The sequence below is a fragment of the Egretta garzetta genome, unplaced genomic scaffold (genome assembly GCF_000687185.1).
Source record: "Egretta garzetta isolate BGI_Z169 unplaced genomic scaffold, ASM68718v1 scaffold200, whole genome shotgun sequence".
NCBI lineage: Eukaryota > Metazoa > Chordata > Aves > Pelecaniformes > Ardeidae > Egretta > Egretta garzetta.
This window is the reverse complement of record NW_009258379.1, coordinates 977,794-992,921: the sequence shown is the minus strand read 5'-3', so window position 1 is coordinate 992,921 and position 15,128 is coordinate 977,794. Positions and strand designations below refer to the sequence as shown.

The window sequence follows — 15,128 nt, the reverse complement described above, 5'->3', positions numbered from 1 at the left end:
TGTTTGCGTTCTTTGCTGTTATGTGAAGACAGCTCTGTCCTTAGCGCTGTGTGAGCAGTAAAATATAGCTGAAAAGCTCCCCGGTCTTCAGACATGCCTGCTGGCCTGTCAGGATCTTGAAAGTGTCACTTCTTTCCGCACTGAGAACTAACAGTGCAGAGCAGAAGGAGGCAACCAAGAAGAAAATACCTACTGGCATGTAACGGCCTATATCAGGGCAGGCTTGGAGCTTCTTGGAAATGTTTTTTTATTCAGAGATATTTTTTGCTACAGAGAAAAAGTCTTAAGAAAAAACGTAGCTGTGTTATTTATCTGTCCATCATTCAAGCGTAGCACAGTTAGTGCCCCGAGTACTTCACAACAAGTTTGACCTAAATTCTGAGGAAAGACCCTCTATGTTGTCTGTTTAGGGTTTAGTAGCAGATTTTGAGCAAGAAAGCGTAAATTCTTTCATTTATTTCTGAAGAGAATTAATCATATTCAGACATTATCTGCATTGCTATGGAATTTGATTTTAAATTTACCTCACGTTTCTCCCCAAGTCTTCATTATCATTGTATAGCATTGTGTTACATAAAACTGCATAATTCTGTAAAGTTTTGTCTAAGCATGGAAGTTACTCCAAATTTAAAACAGGATTGTTTTGAGGTAGAGTAACTTATCAGTGTCTATCTAGAATTATTTTAGAACAGCATCAGATTTGCACACTGCTTTAAGGTGTAAAACAGCCCTAGTGCTGAGAATGAATTGTATTGTCAAGAGATGAGTGACAAGTCCATCTAACGCAGCGATTTTCAATCACAGTCTGCATTGACTTCATTCAGAACTGTACGTGTTTACCTCCTCTTTCACAAAACCGTTCTTGTTTGTCAGGTGGGACGTTCTGGAAACTAGTTTTAGTTTGTATGAAAAGTGTGTTTGCTTGATTTATGTTAATCAAGGTATAGTTAATAGGATGGTCATAAAAATAGTCAATTTAATATGACATTCATACATAGAAAACATACCTTGAAAAATTATACACTCAGAACTATAAAAGCAAACATTCAGCCTTTGGGTGCTGCAGTGCAAAAGTGTTTTGAGTACCTGATAAATGTGATAGTGCAATGATATATTTAAAAGACCCAGAGTAGTGAGTTTTAAACTTCTGTCTCTTATCTGATACACCCATTTCAAGATCTCAACGAACCTGTCAGTTCCATATGTTGCTTTCTTTTTGCAGCATCAAGGAGCAATTACCTAATGCAAGTAAACCGCTGCAAGCCAAAATGCATTTTTACTTTGATTACATTAGACTTTCTTGATGTATTTCAGTATTTGCCATCGTAGAAAAGTCTAGTTTGGAAGGGGCTTCTGGACATCATCCAGTCCAGCTTTCTCATGAGAGCACAGCCTTAGATTAGGTTATCTAGGGTCCTGTCAAGCCAGGTAAGTCTTGAATAATTTCCGACAAGGGAAATTCTACCGTTTCTCTAGGCAACCTATCCCAATCTTTAATTCTTCTTATGGTGAAGAATGTTTTTCTTGTATCCAGACAGGATTTCCCATAAAGCAACTTGTGTCTCTTGTCTTTTATCTGCTCACCATGCATCCTTGTGAAGAGTACCTCCACCTTCTCTGTAACTGCTTTTGGTGTTCTGGAAGACTGTCATTAAACCTACCCTGAGCCTTCTCTTCACTCCTTGAAACGTCTCTTATTCAACCATTATCAGTTCCCTCATCCCTTTTTGTTCTTCCGAGTCACCCATTCTTTCTATCCTCTGTAATCCTCTGGTTCCTTGAGTATGTGCCTTATGAAGAAAAAATTGGTTTATCCGCAGTTTGGGAATGATTTAAATACAGAAATTAAAATTCAATTAAATTAAACAAGTTAATATTCAATTCAACTACTTGAATTAGTTTTCATTCCCTATTTAAACTTTTCTACTTAGTTCCATCTCAGTTTTAAACTGTATTATATGTTTATATAAGTGTATGGAACCTGTTACAGAAAACCAAAAAAATACAATATAGACAAAAAACAAATACTTGTGGTCCCTTGAAATTCTAATGTGGTTATAAAAGAAAAAGAAAATCTTGGAGCGGGACATTATTGCAACAGAAATTGTGGAGGTAGTAAGAGTTTACCATCTGGCAAGGCCCCCAGACCAGATGGATCCACTAATGACTTTTATAAAGCATTTCATCAGACCCTGCTGGAACACATGACTGGCATCTTTAATTATCCTAAATTAACAGGGTTCCAGCCTGGGATGCTAGGATTCATAATTGTTCATCTTGGAAGGGAAGGAAAAGGAAATGTTCCCTGAAATCTCTTCTTCCTAATAGATCTTTTTATTAATAAGGTGTGATGTTAAAATATTACCTAAAGTAATATTAAAGTTAATCTTAAATGGATTGTTTGCTTTAAAGAAGTGCCTGTTGAGGCACTTCTATTACAGACATTTTTTTGCAAACACATCAGAGTGCTTTTGGAATTCTCAGTTAGCTTTATGCATACACAAAAGCATTCAGCTGCTCAGAAGAGCAGACTGCCAGGGATCCCCTCGCTTTCGTTGGAGGAAAGGGAACGTGCACTTCCAAAGCAGTTGATCTCTGCCCCTTACCCTACACGTGCATCTGCTCCTCTTCCTGTTCCCACAGGGAGATGATCAAGACTTGTGAGGAAGGGACTGGCACTACCAGCAGGCAGTACCAGCAGCAATGGCTGCTACTTTTATCCTTTCTGTTTCCACCCCAACTCTTTAGTGAGAGAGCGTCCAGTTCCTTTTCCCGCAAACCTAGAAAGCAGGGAGAAATTTTCTTGTGAAATGTCTTCTGCCCGCACGCTTAGATCCCGTGGGACTACGCCCTGGTCAGTGAGGGCACGGCATGTGCCATGGCTGCCCTTGGTTCCCTGCTCAACTTGCCTCACCGAGCAACCCTCCTCTCGCTGCTTGTTGATAGTAAAGCTTTTGCTAGTGTGATTTGCACAGCATGCTCACGGGAAAAGCACGGGAATTATGTGAATTACATTTAAGAGGAAGGCCGATGATTTTAAGATACAAGTCTTGATTTAATTTTTCCCACTTTATTTTTGTTATTGTTATTGGGTACTGGAACTGTTACATATTCGCAATACTGAGAGTAGGTCTGCAAAAATGTACGTACAGTGATAAGTGTGCAAACCCTGGTGGGTGAGCAGAGCACAGGAATATGGGCTTAGGCAGGTAAAGTTGTGTGGTGGGAAGCGTGGGAGTGAAGAGATGAATGACTTGCTCAGAGATGTTGAGTCTTCAGTGGTCCAGCCATTTGCTATAGTCAAACAGCTCTGACATACACTGAGGTATCTCAAACAGGTATCTGCAGACCTGTTGCTCGTGACTTGCAGTAAATTGCCAGGTTGCATAGTAAAGACTTTTGTGTTTCTAGATGTTCTTCCTGTTGGAAGGCCCTAATAATATTTTTCTATACCATAAATTGCTGCTATTTGAATGCCTAATCAATTCTAATCATATATTCTTATTGCACTGATAGTATTTCAGTATTTTCCAGTGGCACAAATAGCGATGTGGTATCTTTATAAATGCTTTAGCTATAGGATAGGATTTTTGCTTAGAAAGGTTGAAGAAATGCACCTAATGGTTCAAAACACAAGCGATGAAGTTTATACTCCTTTTAAAAGGCAGGGAAGGGTACAGAACCTGCGCCAGCAGGACATCTTACAATCTGAAGACAAGGAGTGACCCATACTGCAGATACATTGTATAGTTGTGCTACAATTTTTGTGTTTTGTATTTTAATATGCAACGAACATGTAAATCATATATACGGACATCAAACAGTCACTGAGATTTGTTCATTAAATTGGACTCAATTTCCTTACTCTGTAACCCACTGTTCTGTCTGCCAAAAATAAGCACTCGGTTATCTAACAGCCAGACTGAACGTAGGCAGTTATAGTGCATTGTAAAGGCTGTTAGCGGGAGATGAATGTCCTTAGCGGTTCTGAAAAACCAGACTACTTATTTAGGTGCCAAAAATTGATATTGGTTCCTAATTTTAGTTCCCCCACTAGTTGACTTCATGCGTCAAAAAGAATAAAACAAATAACAGATATGTTCAATACAGACATGTTTATGTTTTAGGAAATGTGTTCTTGTTCTTAACCTTATATCCAAGAATGGAAATACAAAATGTAAAATGGAGTTCTAGCATGTGAAAACCGCACTGTACAAACCAGTGGTAGATGTAATTAAGCTGCAGTTCTAGCAGTGAGATAGAGCAGCGCAATTAATCTTTTCCATCTAGTTTTTATCCTTGAAGAAAAGTATTCTAACATAATTACAGGTATCACAGCTTAAGTATGGTGGAGTCATCCTTATTCCCCTTACAGGTTTGGAACTGAGGTGGACTACTTGACACACAGTATAATGCAGAATCCAAGCCTGTGAAGGAGAGGAGAAATGAGCAAGTGCTGGAGCAGCTAAAACAATTTTACTGGGCATTGTGCTAAAATTGTTCTTTTTGCATGAATTGTCCTTTAACATGAAAAAAATGAATACGTATGTTTGTGAAACTTCCTTAAGTTTTTTGATGAATTCTTCTTAATAATTAGTATTATCTACTCATGGGATAGAAGCAATATTCAGCTCCCCTAAGCAGTCTGTTGAATGTCAGTCTATTAATAGGATATTTTTCCTTATTCCATCTGTAGCTGCCATCTTCAGCCATTGTTCAAATTTGTTTCCTGGATAACAGTGTAAAACTGTCTTTGTATTCATAGTACCTTAGGGAGGGTTTTTATTATTAACACCCCCAAGCTAGAGTTTCAAACTATATCCTCTGGGTTTTGTCCAAGAGAATACCTCAAGAGTTGAAGGATAGCTTGACAACAGCTCAGGATAACTGCAAAGAGCAGCTTCTGGTACTGTGTCACTCCTGATAGTCTGCATTCCTCTTGTTAATGTGGGCTGAAGTTTGCTAAATGGCGGCCTTTTGTCTTCTGTGTTACAGTGAAAATCTGTTATGTGTGATGAGGAAAATACAAATTTCTTTTTCTCTTTTTTTTTTTTTTTTTTTTTTTTAAATGATGCTACTGCTTGGTTCCAGAAAATGTTTGACATCTAAGAGAAATGCTTCCAACACAACAAAATGGAAGTAAATATTAGTGTTCACACTTAGGCAGGGGTGAGAGAGAAGGATACTGTGGGCTGCCTGGTGATTTTCATATCTGAAGGACTGTGAACAGAAATACAGTTTGATTCTGCTAATAGAGCCTGCATTAGAATGCAGCTTGCAGTAATTTATTTTTGTACAATTACTACAGAGAATAAAGAAGTTGAGTGTTTAATAAAAGTATAAGAAAGAGTTGGTCAAAGCCGGCCTTCTGAATTCAAGTGGAGTTAATCACTGAAAACCAGGAAACAGTTCTTGAAACATTGACACCTTTCTTGGATTTAAGTAGTAGAAACACTGCTCAATGTGACAGTTTTTGTGCAAAGTACTGTTTCTAATTGGCTGTTAGAGAAAATGAGGTAAACTAAGAAAGGTACAGTAAATTTTACCTCTCCTTAGGCAGCAGTAACTAAAAGCAGATCTTAAAATACAAATATAATTGTTCTTCAAGTACAGGAGAAACAGTTTATTTCTCTATCTCTTCTGAGGTTACTGTCTTTAAACATGTAAAGATGAGAGGATTTCTTGCGTGTACTTTTCATAGTGAAAAATATCCATTATTCAGTCCATATTTCAGAATATTTGAGCTGATGTGTAAAAGAGGGATGAATTGTAGAAAATCACCCACTGACTTTATAAAGACATGAAAGGCTTTGATCAAAGATAAAAGCCTGTGTTTTCATTCAGCTTATCAGTCAAAATTATTCAAAAATTCTCTGGTTATGTTTTCCTTAAATTTTCTAGTTAAACTGTTATTACATGATAAATTGTATTCCGCACTAGCCACGCTGGTCTCAGTAAAACGTATTATTGTAAGTAAACAATGAGATAGACTTGAGTTTTGAAGACAGCTGATATGATCATTCCAGCAAATCAAAAGGAGATGAAGTTTTGAGAACTAAAAAATGTAAGTTCTTTTTTAATTTAATTTTTACATTTTATACTATTTTACCAATTCAGAAAGTGTATTCTGACTTCAGCTCTGTTCTATTTCAGCCTTGCAGTTCACCCGGATAAAACTCTAGTAGCTACAGGGCAGGTTGGGAAGGACCCTTACATTTGCATCTGGGATTCCTACCGTGTACAGACTGTGTCTGTTCTTAAGGATGCACATACACATGGAGTTGCCTGTTTAGCTTTTGATTCAGATGGCCAGGTTTGTATATCTTCTTTCTCTGTCTTTTGAATTTAGTTTGATTTCTGATTCTAGAAGATACGCACATTAAACTATTTTATATTTGAGTAGCTGTATGGCTGTAGTACTGAGACTCCTATTACAATCAGATTTTTAATGCAAGGACAGCAAATATAGCTCTTTCAAAGATGTTTTTGAGATGAAAATCCCAACCTAGCGTTCAAGTCAAGGCATTGGGTGTTGGACAAATATCCATAGAGAAATGTCCCTCTGTGGCTCAAATGTAATGGTCTCCTACTGTTCAAAAAGATCAGTTCCTGGCAAAATCCTCACAGTCCTGCAGCCTTTTTGGCAGAGGAACTCCAGTAATCTCACAGCTAGGAGAATCTCGCTGGCTGGGGTGCACAGTCAATGTAATTGAATAATGGGGTTAGGACACAGAGCATGTGGCTTTGTACAATGTGATTAGATTGTACGATATTTTGAGACAAAATTAAAAATATTAAGTAAATGGTGGGCTATTCACAGCTAAACACATTGCTTCCCTCCCTCCCACCCCCTGAAGCAAACTATTAAAAGCATTGTTGTGAATGAAGTAGGAGGAAAATAGATCTACGATTCACATAAAACTGAGAAATATTTCATGCTCATAGTTTTATAAATATCTACCTGTGCAATTTTGTGATTATTAATGTCCAAATGAGTTTTCTGTTGTAATACTGTGGTCCTACTTTATAGCTGGTTGCTAAAATGTTGTTAGGGATGCTTAGATTAGCTGATACCTGGATTCTTGCACAGATCCTTATTGGTTTTTTGTATTTGCTTGTGTACCTCAGAATTGCCTCCCAACAGGGCAGAACTGCCTTTAGATGGTTTTCTTAAAATCATGTACTAGATGGTTATCTGTCTCTTGAGAAGTGCTTTTATTGTCACGTGCCTAGGTACTCTCCCACTGACCACAAAGTGCTTTTATTATGCTTTCTGAGATCAGAACTGGCCAAGCAATGCTTAAAATATATTCTCACATGAAACAAAAGTACTGTTTTTTGTGCTTTATCTTGCGTATATTCAGTTTAAAGATTAGTCTGAAACGAAGAACACCACTGTGAGCAATGGCCTTTAACGTGTTTAAAAAGCATGGGGTAACTTGAATTACTAAACAGCACTATGGATTACATTTCCCCATTAAAAATTGGAGCTAGCTTTCTATTTTAAGCCTAGTCTTCAAGCAGTTTTATTAAGTAAACCCATTTCCTCTGAATTCTCCTGTGCTGATTCTAATTAAAGAAAAAGGTGTTCCTGGGGATTGTGGAATAAAAAGATCAGATGAGAACCCCCCCCAAATCAACAGAACAGAACTTCTAACGCTATAATATTATGTAAGATATTGTTCATTCAGAAATACCCGTTCTTAATTTTTTTTTCCTCACTTTTAACTTCATCAGACTGGTGGATAAACTTTTTTTTAAAACCTATTTAAGCACCTAATAGGAATAAATACTCACCAAAGAGCCCGGTCAGTATGAGTTAAAGGTGGAGGCTCTTCTGAAAATTCTTCTGGGTGCCTTCCTATAATTAAAAACTGAACTTACTGCTGTGCTGACCTTGCAGAACAGTAATGTTCTGTTTCTGGAAGTGATGGAGAGGTTGCAGTTTATTCTAGAAATAAAAATTTGCACGGAACGCTTTTCTATCTGGAGAAAGACCAATGCTGGAAAACATAAATATGGATAACGTATCTTGGCTTTTTGCTGCTCTTTCTGGCTCTGCAGAAGAAGCTGCTGTGCTGAGCCAAAATTAAAGGGCATGGTAGAAAGACTTTGAGTATTTGGAATTCAGAGCTGCTAGCAGTTCCAGTTTATTCAGTCAGCACACCCAAGGGAGCTGGCATGTTGTGATAGGACAAAACAGACTTCGCATACATTGCTTGCACCTTTCCTTCTAATGCATGCCTGTCATTCTTTTATATTGAATGTCTATTAATATCCAAGACAGATTTGTATTTTAGCCCCAAACCACAAATAAATTCAACAATAACATCGATATATATAACAAGGTATAGCTGCAATAAGAAATGTATTCTTTTCTCTGCTACCTCTGTCAGCTGACCACTTTCTAAATAAAAGTAGACTGAGGAAAAGCCCAGATAATTCTGCTTCTCTGCCTGTGCTGGATCCCCATAAGGTCATCCTTTATAATATATGGAGAAGATCTATATGTAGCCTAAATCAAGGGATATCTTACACACTTCCTTTATTTTATGTACCTTCAATATAAAGCTTTTAGTTTGAAGGCAAATATATTTTGAGTAAATTTCCCATTTTGTACGCTATCTTTATTTAATACTTCATTTTAAAAGTACTGATGGGAGCTGAATATCTTGCAGAACTGTTGCTATTTAAAAATATGTATTTTAGTTTGACCTTCTTCTATGTGACCAGGAGATGACATTTGGTGGGAGGGAAGCTGCACTTCGTTCAAATATTTAATGAAGAGCTGTCAGTTTGCCTATAATTAAAAAGGTCTTTTCCTGAATTGCGAATTAACTGCAGTTTCTCCTTAAAAGTACTGAACTTCATAGAATTGCCTACAAAGCTGTTGTCCTTTATATTGAAGTATTTCACCAATATTATACAGTTCAGTTTCTGTTCTGAGTTATTTTAGATGAACCCTTTTTGTGTGCTTTCTAAAAATAATTTTTTTTAAAAAAATGGAATGAGGAGGGCACTGCCATAATACATACATACACTTCTAAATTTGACATTAGGTACCAGTAGGCTTCTTTAGCCACATCTTCTAATCTGTGTAGATTTAAAAATAATTGTTTAATTATGTGCATGAACTACTTGGCAGATATTTTCTTCTGGTAGTTCTGTGAGTTCTCTGAACAGAATTCTGTCAAATTCCCTTCCAGAAGGAGGACTAAAAGTGTGAGTGTTTCAACCAAAAAAGAAATTCAGCATTTATCACTTTTCTGCCAGCAGGAGACCTTCCTCAGTAGACCTCTGTTAGAAGAAAATATGTAATATTTCTTAATTTCCCCTAGTACTTTCCCTGTCCATCTACCTCACTGATGGTAATTTCCTGACTGGTAGTTACAGTTTAGAACTGGTGTTGTTTACATCAGGAATCAAAAAGATACTGTAAGTACTGCCATGGTTTCCATGGTGAAGAGAACAGCATAAAAGAGGTGAGAAAAAGTTGGAACTGGTGAAGGTTCCATGAAAAATATCTTGTGTTTTGATGAGTACATCCAAAGCCCTGGGTAGGTGTAGATTGCTCAAGGGCAGAAAAAATTTATTTTTGCTACAATAATAGTCCTTTCTGAAAAGAAATATTTTTATGTTGGTAACTGACAGGAGCGTGTTCCTTCTTGCCCGTATTTTATTTTCTTTTTCCTCCATTACCATACGTCTAATAGTCAAGCATGTTGTCCTAGGTTAAACGCAGATATTCAGTACACGTCTAGTGAGAGAACCCCAAATTTTGAACCTACCTTTATCTACCATTTCAAAAATGCACACCTGGAGAGTCTTCAAACAGATTTTGCTGTAATATATCACATCAAGTCTTCTGACTACTCAGTGGCTTGCGAGTTCCTGCAGTAGATTCTCACTGTTTGGTTTAACAAGACCTCAGATATTTTTATTTCAGTGAAAGACAATATAAAAGTAGCCTGGATTCGGAGGAACTTGTGGTATAAGTCTGTAAATAGATTTTTGTGGGTTTTTTTCTTTTTCATTAATACTATATTGCTTTGTACATTTGCTGGTGGGATATTGGCTGGGTTATGCATTATTCACTAGGCAGAGTTCAGGTATTGCATTAGGCATAGTGCATGTTGGCAACTCCCGTGAAACCAAAGTTTAAAAAGATATATTTCATTGGTCTAAAATAAAGGAACTGCAATGATTAACAAGACAGTGAAGGGTGCATGTGTGCCTACTGCATTTATACCAGAGGCTTTTGATAGTGGCTATCTTAAGGAGGCAGGTGTACACTAAGTTTTTACCCTTATAAATGGCATGAAAAGGCATGGGGTACCTTGTCTTTGAATTATTTTGCCACAGAATAAAAACTGGAGCCTTCTGTTTCTTTATGAATAATGAATTCTTCTCTCAGTTGTACAGTAGTTGATAGCCTTTCTGCAATTATTGTTTTTTCTAATACAGCATTTTAGAGGAATTACGCTTGTTTTCTTTGTTGGCTCAGGTTTTTTATATTATTACAGACATCTCCAGACTTTAAACAATTCACGTATTGAAAATTTGAGCCAAAAAATAGTTGACATTTAGTTGAAGAAAATTCAATTGAAGAGATTAAGTTTGCAAGTCATCTTGAAGCAAATCTTCAAGGAAAAGATCTGGTCAATGTAATCTCTGAAACATATGTCCATGTGGACCAGATGGCTCATCTGCTGATCTTTGCCTTTGAGACAAAAAGAAAGGTTTCACTTATGGCACGTTCTTGAAGTGCAGGCTTTCCTATAACAGAGCAAAATACTTAGGAGTTTCAGTTGGGCTGTTAATTCCTTATGATAAGAAGTTACTAGACAGGGCGATGAGAAGAACAAGGGACAAGCAATATGGACACAGCAGATATGGCTGGTTTTAAGAAGTTGTGTTACACAAGCTTACAAGATTGTTTCCCATGAAATTAGTCTCTCATCTTCCCATGCTGCAAGTTACTGAGGCATATTCCTTTTACTGATACATGTTGGACATATACATTGCATATCCATTATATATCTCTGTCCAACAAACGTTGGCACCATATCCGTTATATACAATTGCAGTATATTTGGCACTAGCTTAGTGTTTGCACTGGTACAGATTGTGACACCCAGTTCTACCACCTCCGGTCTGCAAAGATCTCTCACCGAATATGAAACTCTGATGGAAATCACATCAAGTTGGATGTAACTAGCACAGCCAATGGAAAGGAAAAAAGCCTACAACCTCCACAACCACCATTGATCTTCTGGATATGTTGCAGATGTTTGTAATCTACCTTCCCCTCTTCCCTAATTATTCAAGTAGTCATTGTCAGTACTAGAGTGCAAAGAAAGTGAGAATCAGACCTGTCCGACCTTTTTGCTGTCTAGTAAGTTCAACATAGACAGGAAGGTTTTCCCTTCTGTTTTATTTTGTTCTTTTTTCTTTTTTGCATTATTGAGATTTAAAAGTATTAAAATTATTAGATAATTGGTGATTTGTTATACTAAGCTATATAAAAGGCAGTTATTAAAATTATATCCATTTCTGGTTCTAAAGCTCAACAAAATTAGCATAATGAACAAAGTTGTATTTGGAAATAGTGAGAGCTTTTCCCATTTGTTTTTATTATCAGGTTAATTGATCAAAATGCTAGAATCACATGCACCTGGAAGAAACACCTCAAATCTTTCATGATAAGAATTGTACTTGAGACATTGGTAACCTGACATTAATAACCTGGCTTTTTAGAGAAGATTAGACCTTTCAGCGCTATCTCCCATGAGGAAATGATAAGCTTGATGGCACCTTTGCAGTGCAGCTCAAACACAAGTCACGTGTGGGAAAATCCATTTGTACACATAATAATCTCAACTACAGTAAACTGATTTCTGAGTTGATTTTCTGCTAACTGGATTACTGTTGCTTTTCCTTAGCGTTTAGCTTCAGTGGGACTGGATGCCAAAAATACAGTGTGTATTTGGGACTGGAAGAGAGGAAAACTACTGGCAACAGCTACAGGCCATTCAGACAGGGTAATTGTATGAAGGGTTTACTGAATTTCATCTGGGAGTTACAAAACTGTTTAAAAATAATTTTTGTTCATATTAGGTTAATGCAAAGATAATTTTGCTTGTTCTACCTGGCTTTTAAAATACCGAACAAGGTATTTATTTCTCCTCATTGTGCTAGACATAGCACAAAGCACTGTGTTCATATATGAGGCACATGGTGGATTCTTGAGCTGACTGCCTAGCAAGCCTAGGGAGGGAATGCTTTGTGCACTGATTAGGATGACTTATAGCTTTTTATATAAGATGTAAAATGCTAGCTCAGTGGACAAAGATAATGTTCTTTCTGAATATGTCAAAAAGACATTTTATCCTGATGGAAAGTTTAATTATCTCCCTTTTATTTTAGCTTAAGACAGTTACCTATAGGAGAAATATAATTAGGATAAATATTCCTTGTATGCCTATGAACTTCAGGTAAGGGATCATAACAAGGTCAATAAATATGAGAAGTGAACAGGTCTGAGTTTAGAATATTATACAGGATGAGGAAATGTTCAAACAGCTTTAGCATAAGCAAAATACCTCCCCAATGTATATAAGCACAAGGATGCATACGTTAAAATAAATTATGGACACATTCTGACAACTTTTATATTATGATATTCTAACATGTTAGAATGTTACAATTTTGAGGTATTATAATGTTTTACTACACGTGATGGAGTATTTATGTATGCAAAGCAGCAGACTAAACCCTTACTTACAGTTTGTGTGTACATACAGTATCTGCATCTTATGTGTCATCTGAATAAATCTGGTACTTATTTTTACTTACAGTATTCCCAACACTACAGAATTTTAGTCCTTACTAGAATTTCTTTTAGAACTGATTCACTTTCCAGTTCTGTCAGTAGAAGTTTTGCTACAGACCTCAACAGGTACAGGATCAGGTTCTGAATTAGCAGAAGACTCCAGGACAGGCAAGAAGTACTAAAATCTTAATCTCAGAAGGCTTTCAGAGCCAGAAGAAGGAAATTTGGCACTGAAGAGGGAGTGGGAAAGAATGCATATCTAATTAGGCCACACATTCTGATGATGTAGTGTGCAGGTGTCATGAAGGTGAAATATCTTGTGTGTTCTAACAACACTTAAATAAAATAGTACCTGAACTACTGTAAATCCTGATGTTTATAAAGAAGATAAATATTTTGTAGGAAGGCAGCGCTTCCTTGTGTATAAAATGTGAATGATGGGTAAGCTTAAGATAGTATGTTCCTGTAAGCTGATTGAAATTCCCTTGTGATTTATACTTAACAGATGAAGAGCTCAAAGCAGCAAAAAGTCCCATTGTCTTTCTCTACAGACATACGTTTCCTGAAATACCTAATGGTTGTGGTAACCTCATTGGTTCTCAGCTTGGACAGTGAAAAGCTGAATGCCAGAGGTGAAAAGTCTAAAAGTAACATATTCTTGAAAATCTGGGGCAAAATACAAACCTTTTGTTTCCAATCTTTATACAATACTTTCCATTTGGCATAATCCCGTAGTCATAGAATACACTAAATTTGTTCTGGTAAGGTATACAGGATCTCATACTTCACTGTTTGATGCATGCTATTATAAATGTAACTTTAATCAAAATTAAGAATTCAATTTTAACTCTGTAGATTAGGTCAGGTGAATGAATGTCATCCATTTTGTCACTGAGGTCTTTTGGTAATCAGCTTAAATGACATACTGTACTTTTTACCTAAAGTAATGAATAAAGATAAATTTACCGATTTTTCTTCCCTAAACTTGAGGAACATTAGCTTACACCATAATTTCCGTTTTATTTGAGACAGTTAATATTGTTTATTCAATCATATCTTGGAGCTGGAATAGACTGGTAGTGTGAAGGTAGGAATGAGGTGTGTTGACAGAACTATGTGAGGAAGCCTGCCTTAATCTTTACAGAGAGTCCCAACTTTACCTAAACAGTTGGGGTTTTTTTTCATTTTTAGTAATATCAGAAATTATGCCTAAAAATTGTTAAAAGCGAACCAAGCCTAGGTGCAATTACTGTATTATTTAAAATACTAGCTTACTGTATTTCTTAACAGATATTCGATATTTCCTGGGATCAATATCAACCAAATAGAATTGTCAGCTGTGGAGTAAAACACATAAAGGTAAATAGCTTTTGTTGTTTACTTGCTAAAAAGTAAGTAAGTGTCGCAAAAGAAATCTGTCCTCTTATATGATGAGGGTTTTAAATATAGGACAGTTTATATTTTTCTTTCTTTACTCTGTGAACATTTTAGCAAAACTTTTTTTTTTAAAGCCAATTTAGACGTTCAGCAGTGACTGAGGTACAGATCCACTTAAACAAGCAAAGTGGGAAGATCATTTGGTGCAATTTTCAGCATTATGTACTTGTAATTTTGGGGTTCTCTGCCCTTTCCATTCCACCCAAATTTCTCAGAATTCTCTCAGCCTTTAATGATTTCTCTCCTCAAGCACACAAAGGGTCACTGAACAGGAATAAGAGGAACTAAGTTAAAAGTATGAATTGAACAAACTACTACCAGCATTTGTAGGAATACCACAGAGAAGGTATGCAATAGCTGCAGAGATGAACAGACTAAAACTCTAGGGCCCCACTGTTTGCTCCCTCTAAGTCACCTTTTCTGGAGGTGATTTAAATATGAATCTAGATATATACTATAAGTTTAGGATAAAACATTCTCGTACCTGTAAAAGGCTTAGAAAGAAATCCATCCACTTGCCAATATTCCCTGAATGTTTTTATTTTTCTCTTGTCTCATCAAAAGCATTCCTAGCAGATGGCAATTATTTCACATGACTGGGGTGGGAAGAGCTTTAACTAGAAGTTTAGGAAACCGGTTAATATCTCTAGTTCTGATTACTGAGAAGCTTGTGCCCTTAAAACCACCACTGCTTTCAAACTGTGAGTGGTTTTGGCAGAAGTGATACCATCTGTTGTATTCTGCAAGCTGTTTTCCAAAACCTGTCTTTGTTTGGCACCTGTATTCTGTTTAAAATGGCCATAATTACCCTGAACATGCATAATACCAGGCAAATTAAATACATATAGATACAGGAATG

At 36.6% G+C, this 15,128-nt stretch overlaps 1 protein-coding gene across 3 annotated transcripts in view; it reads left to right on the top strand.

Annotated features, from left to right (window-relative positions):
• Positions 1-15,128, top strand: part of EML6 (EMAP like 6) — a 115,259-nt gene that overhangs the window by 29,831 nt on the left and 70,300 nt on the right. For all 3 annotated transcript variants that reach the window (XM_009640642.1, XM_035896151.1, XM_035896146.1), the window contains exons 2-4: positions 6,154-6,313; positions 11,943-12,041; positions 14,123-14,191. In XM_009640642.1, coding sequence (XP_009638937.1) covers positions 6,154-6,313; positions 11,943-12,041; positions 14,123-14,191 — 328 coding nt within the window. The remainder of the gene's footprint in view (positions 1-6,153; positions 6,314-11,942; positions 12,042-14,122; positions 14,192-15,128) is intronic.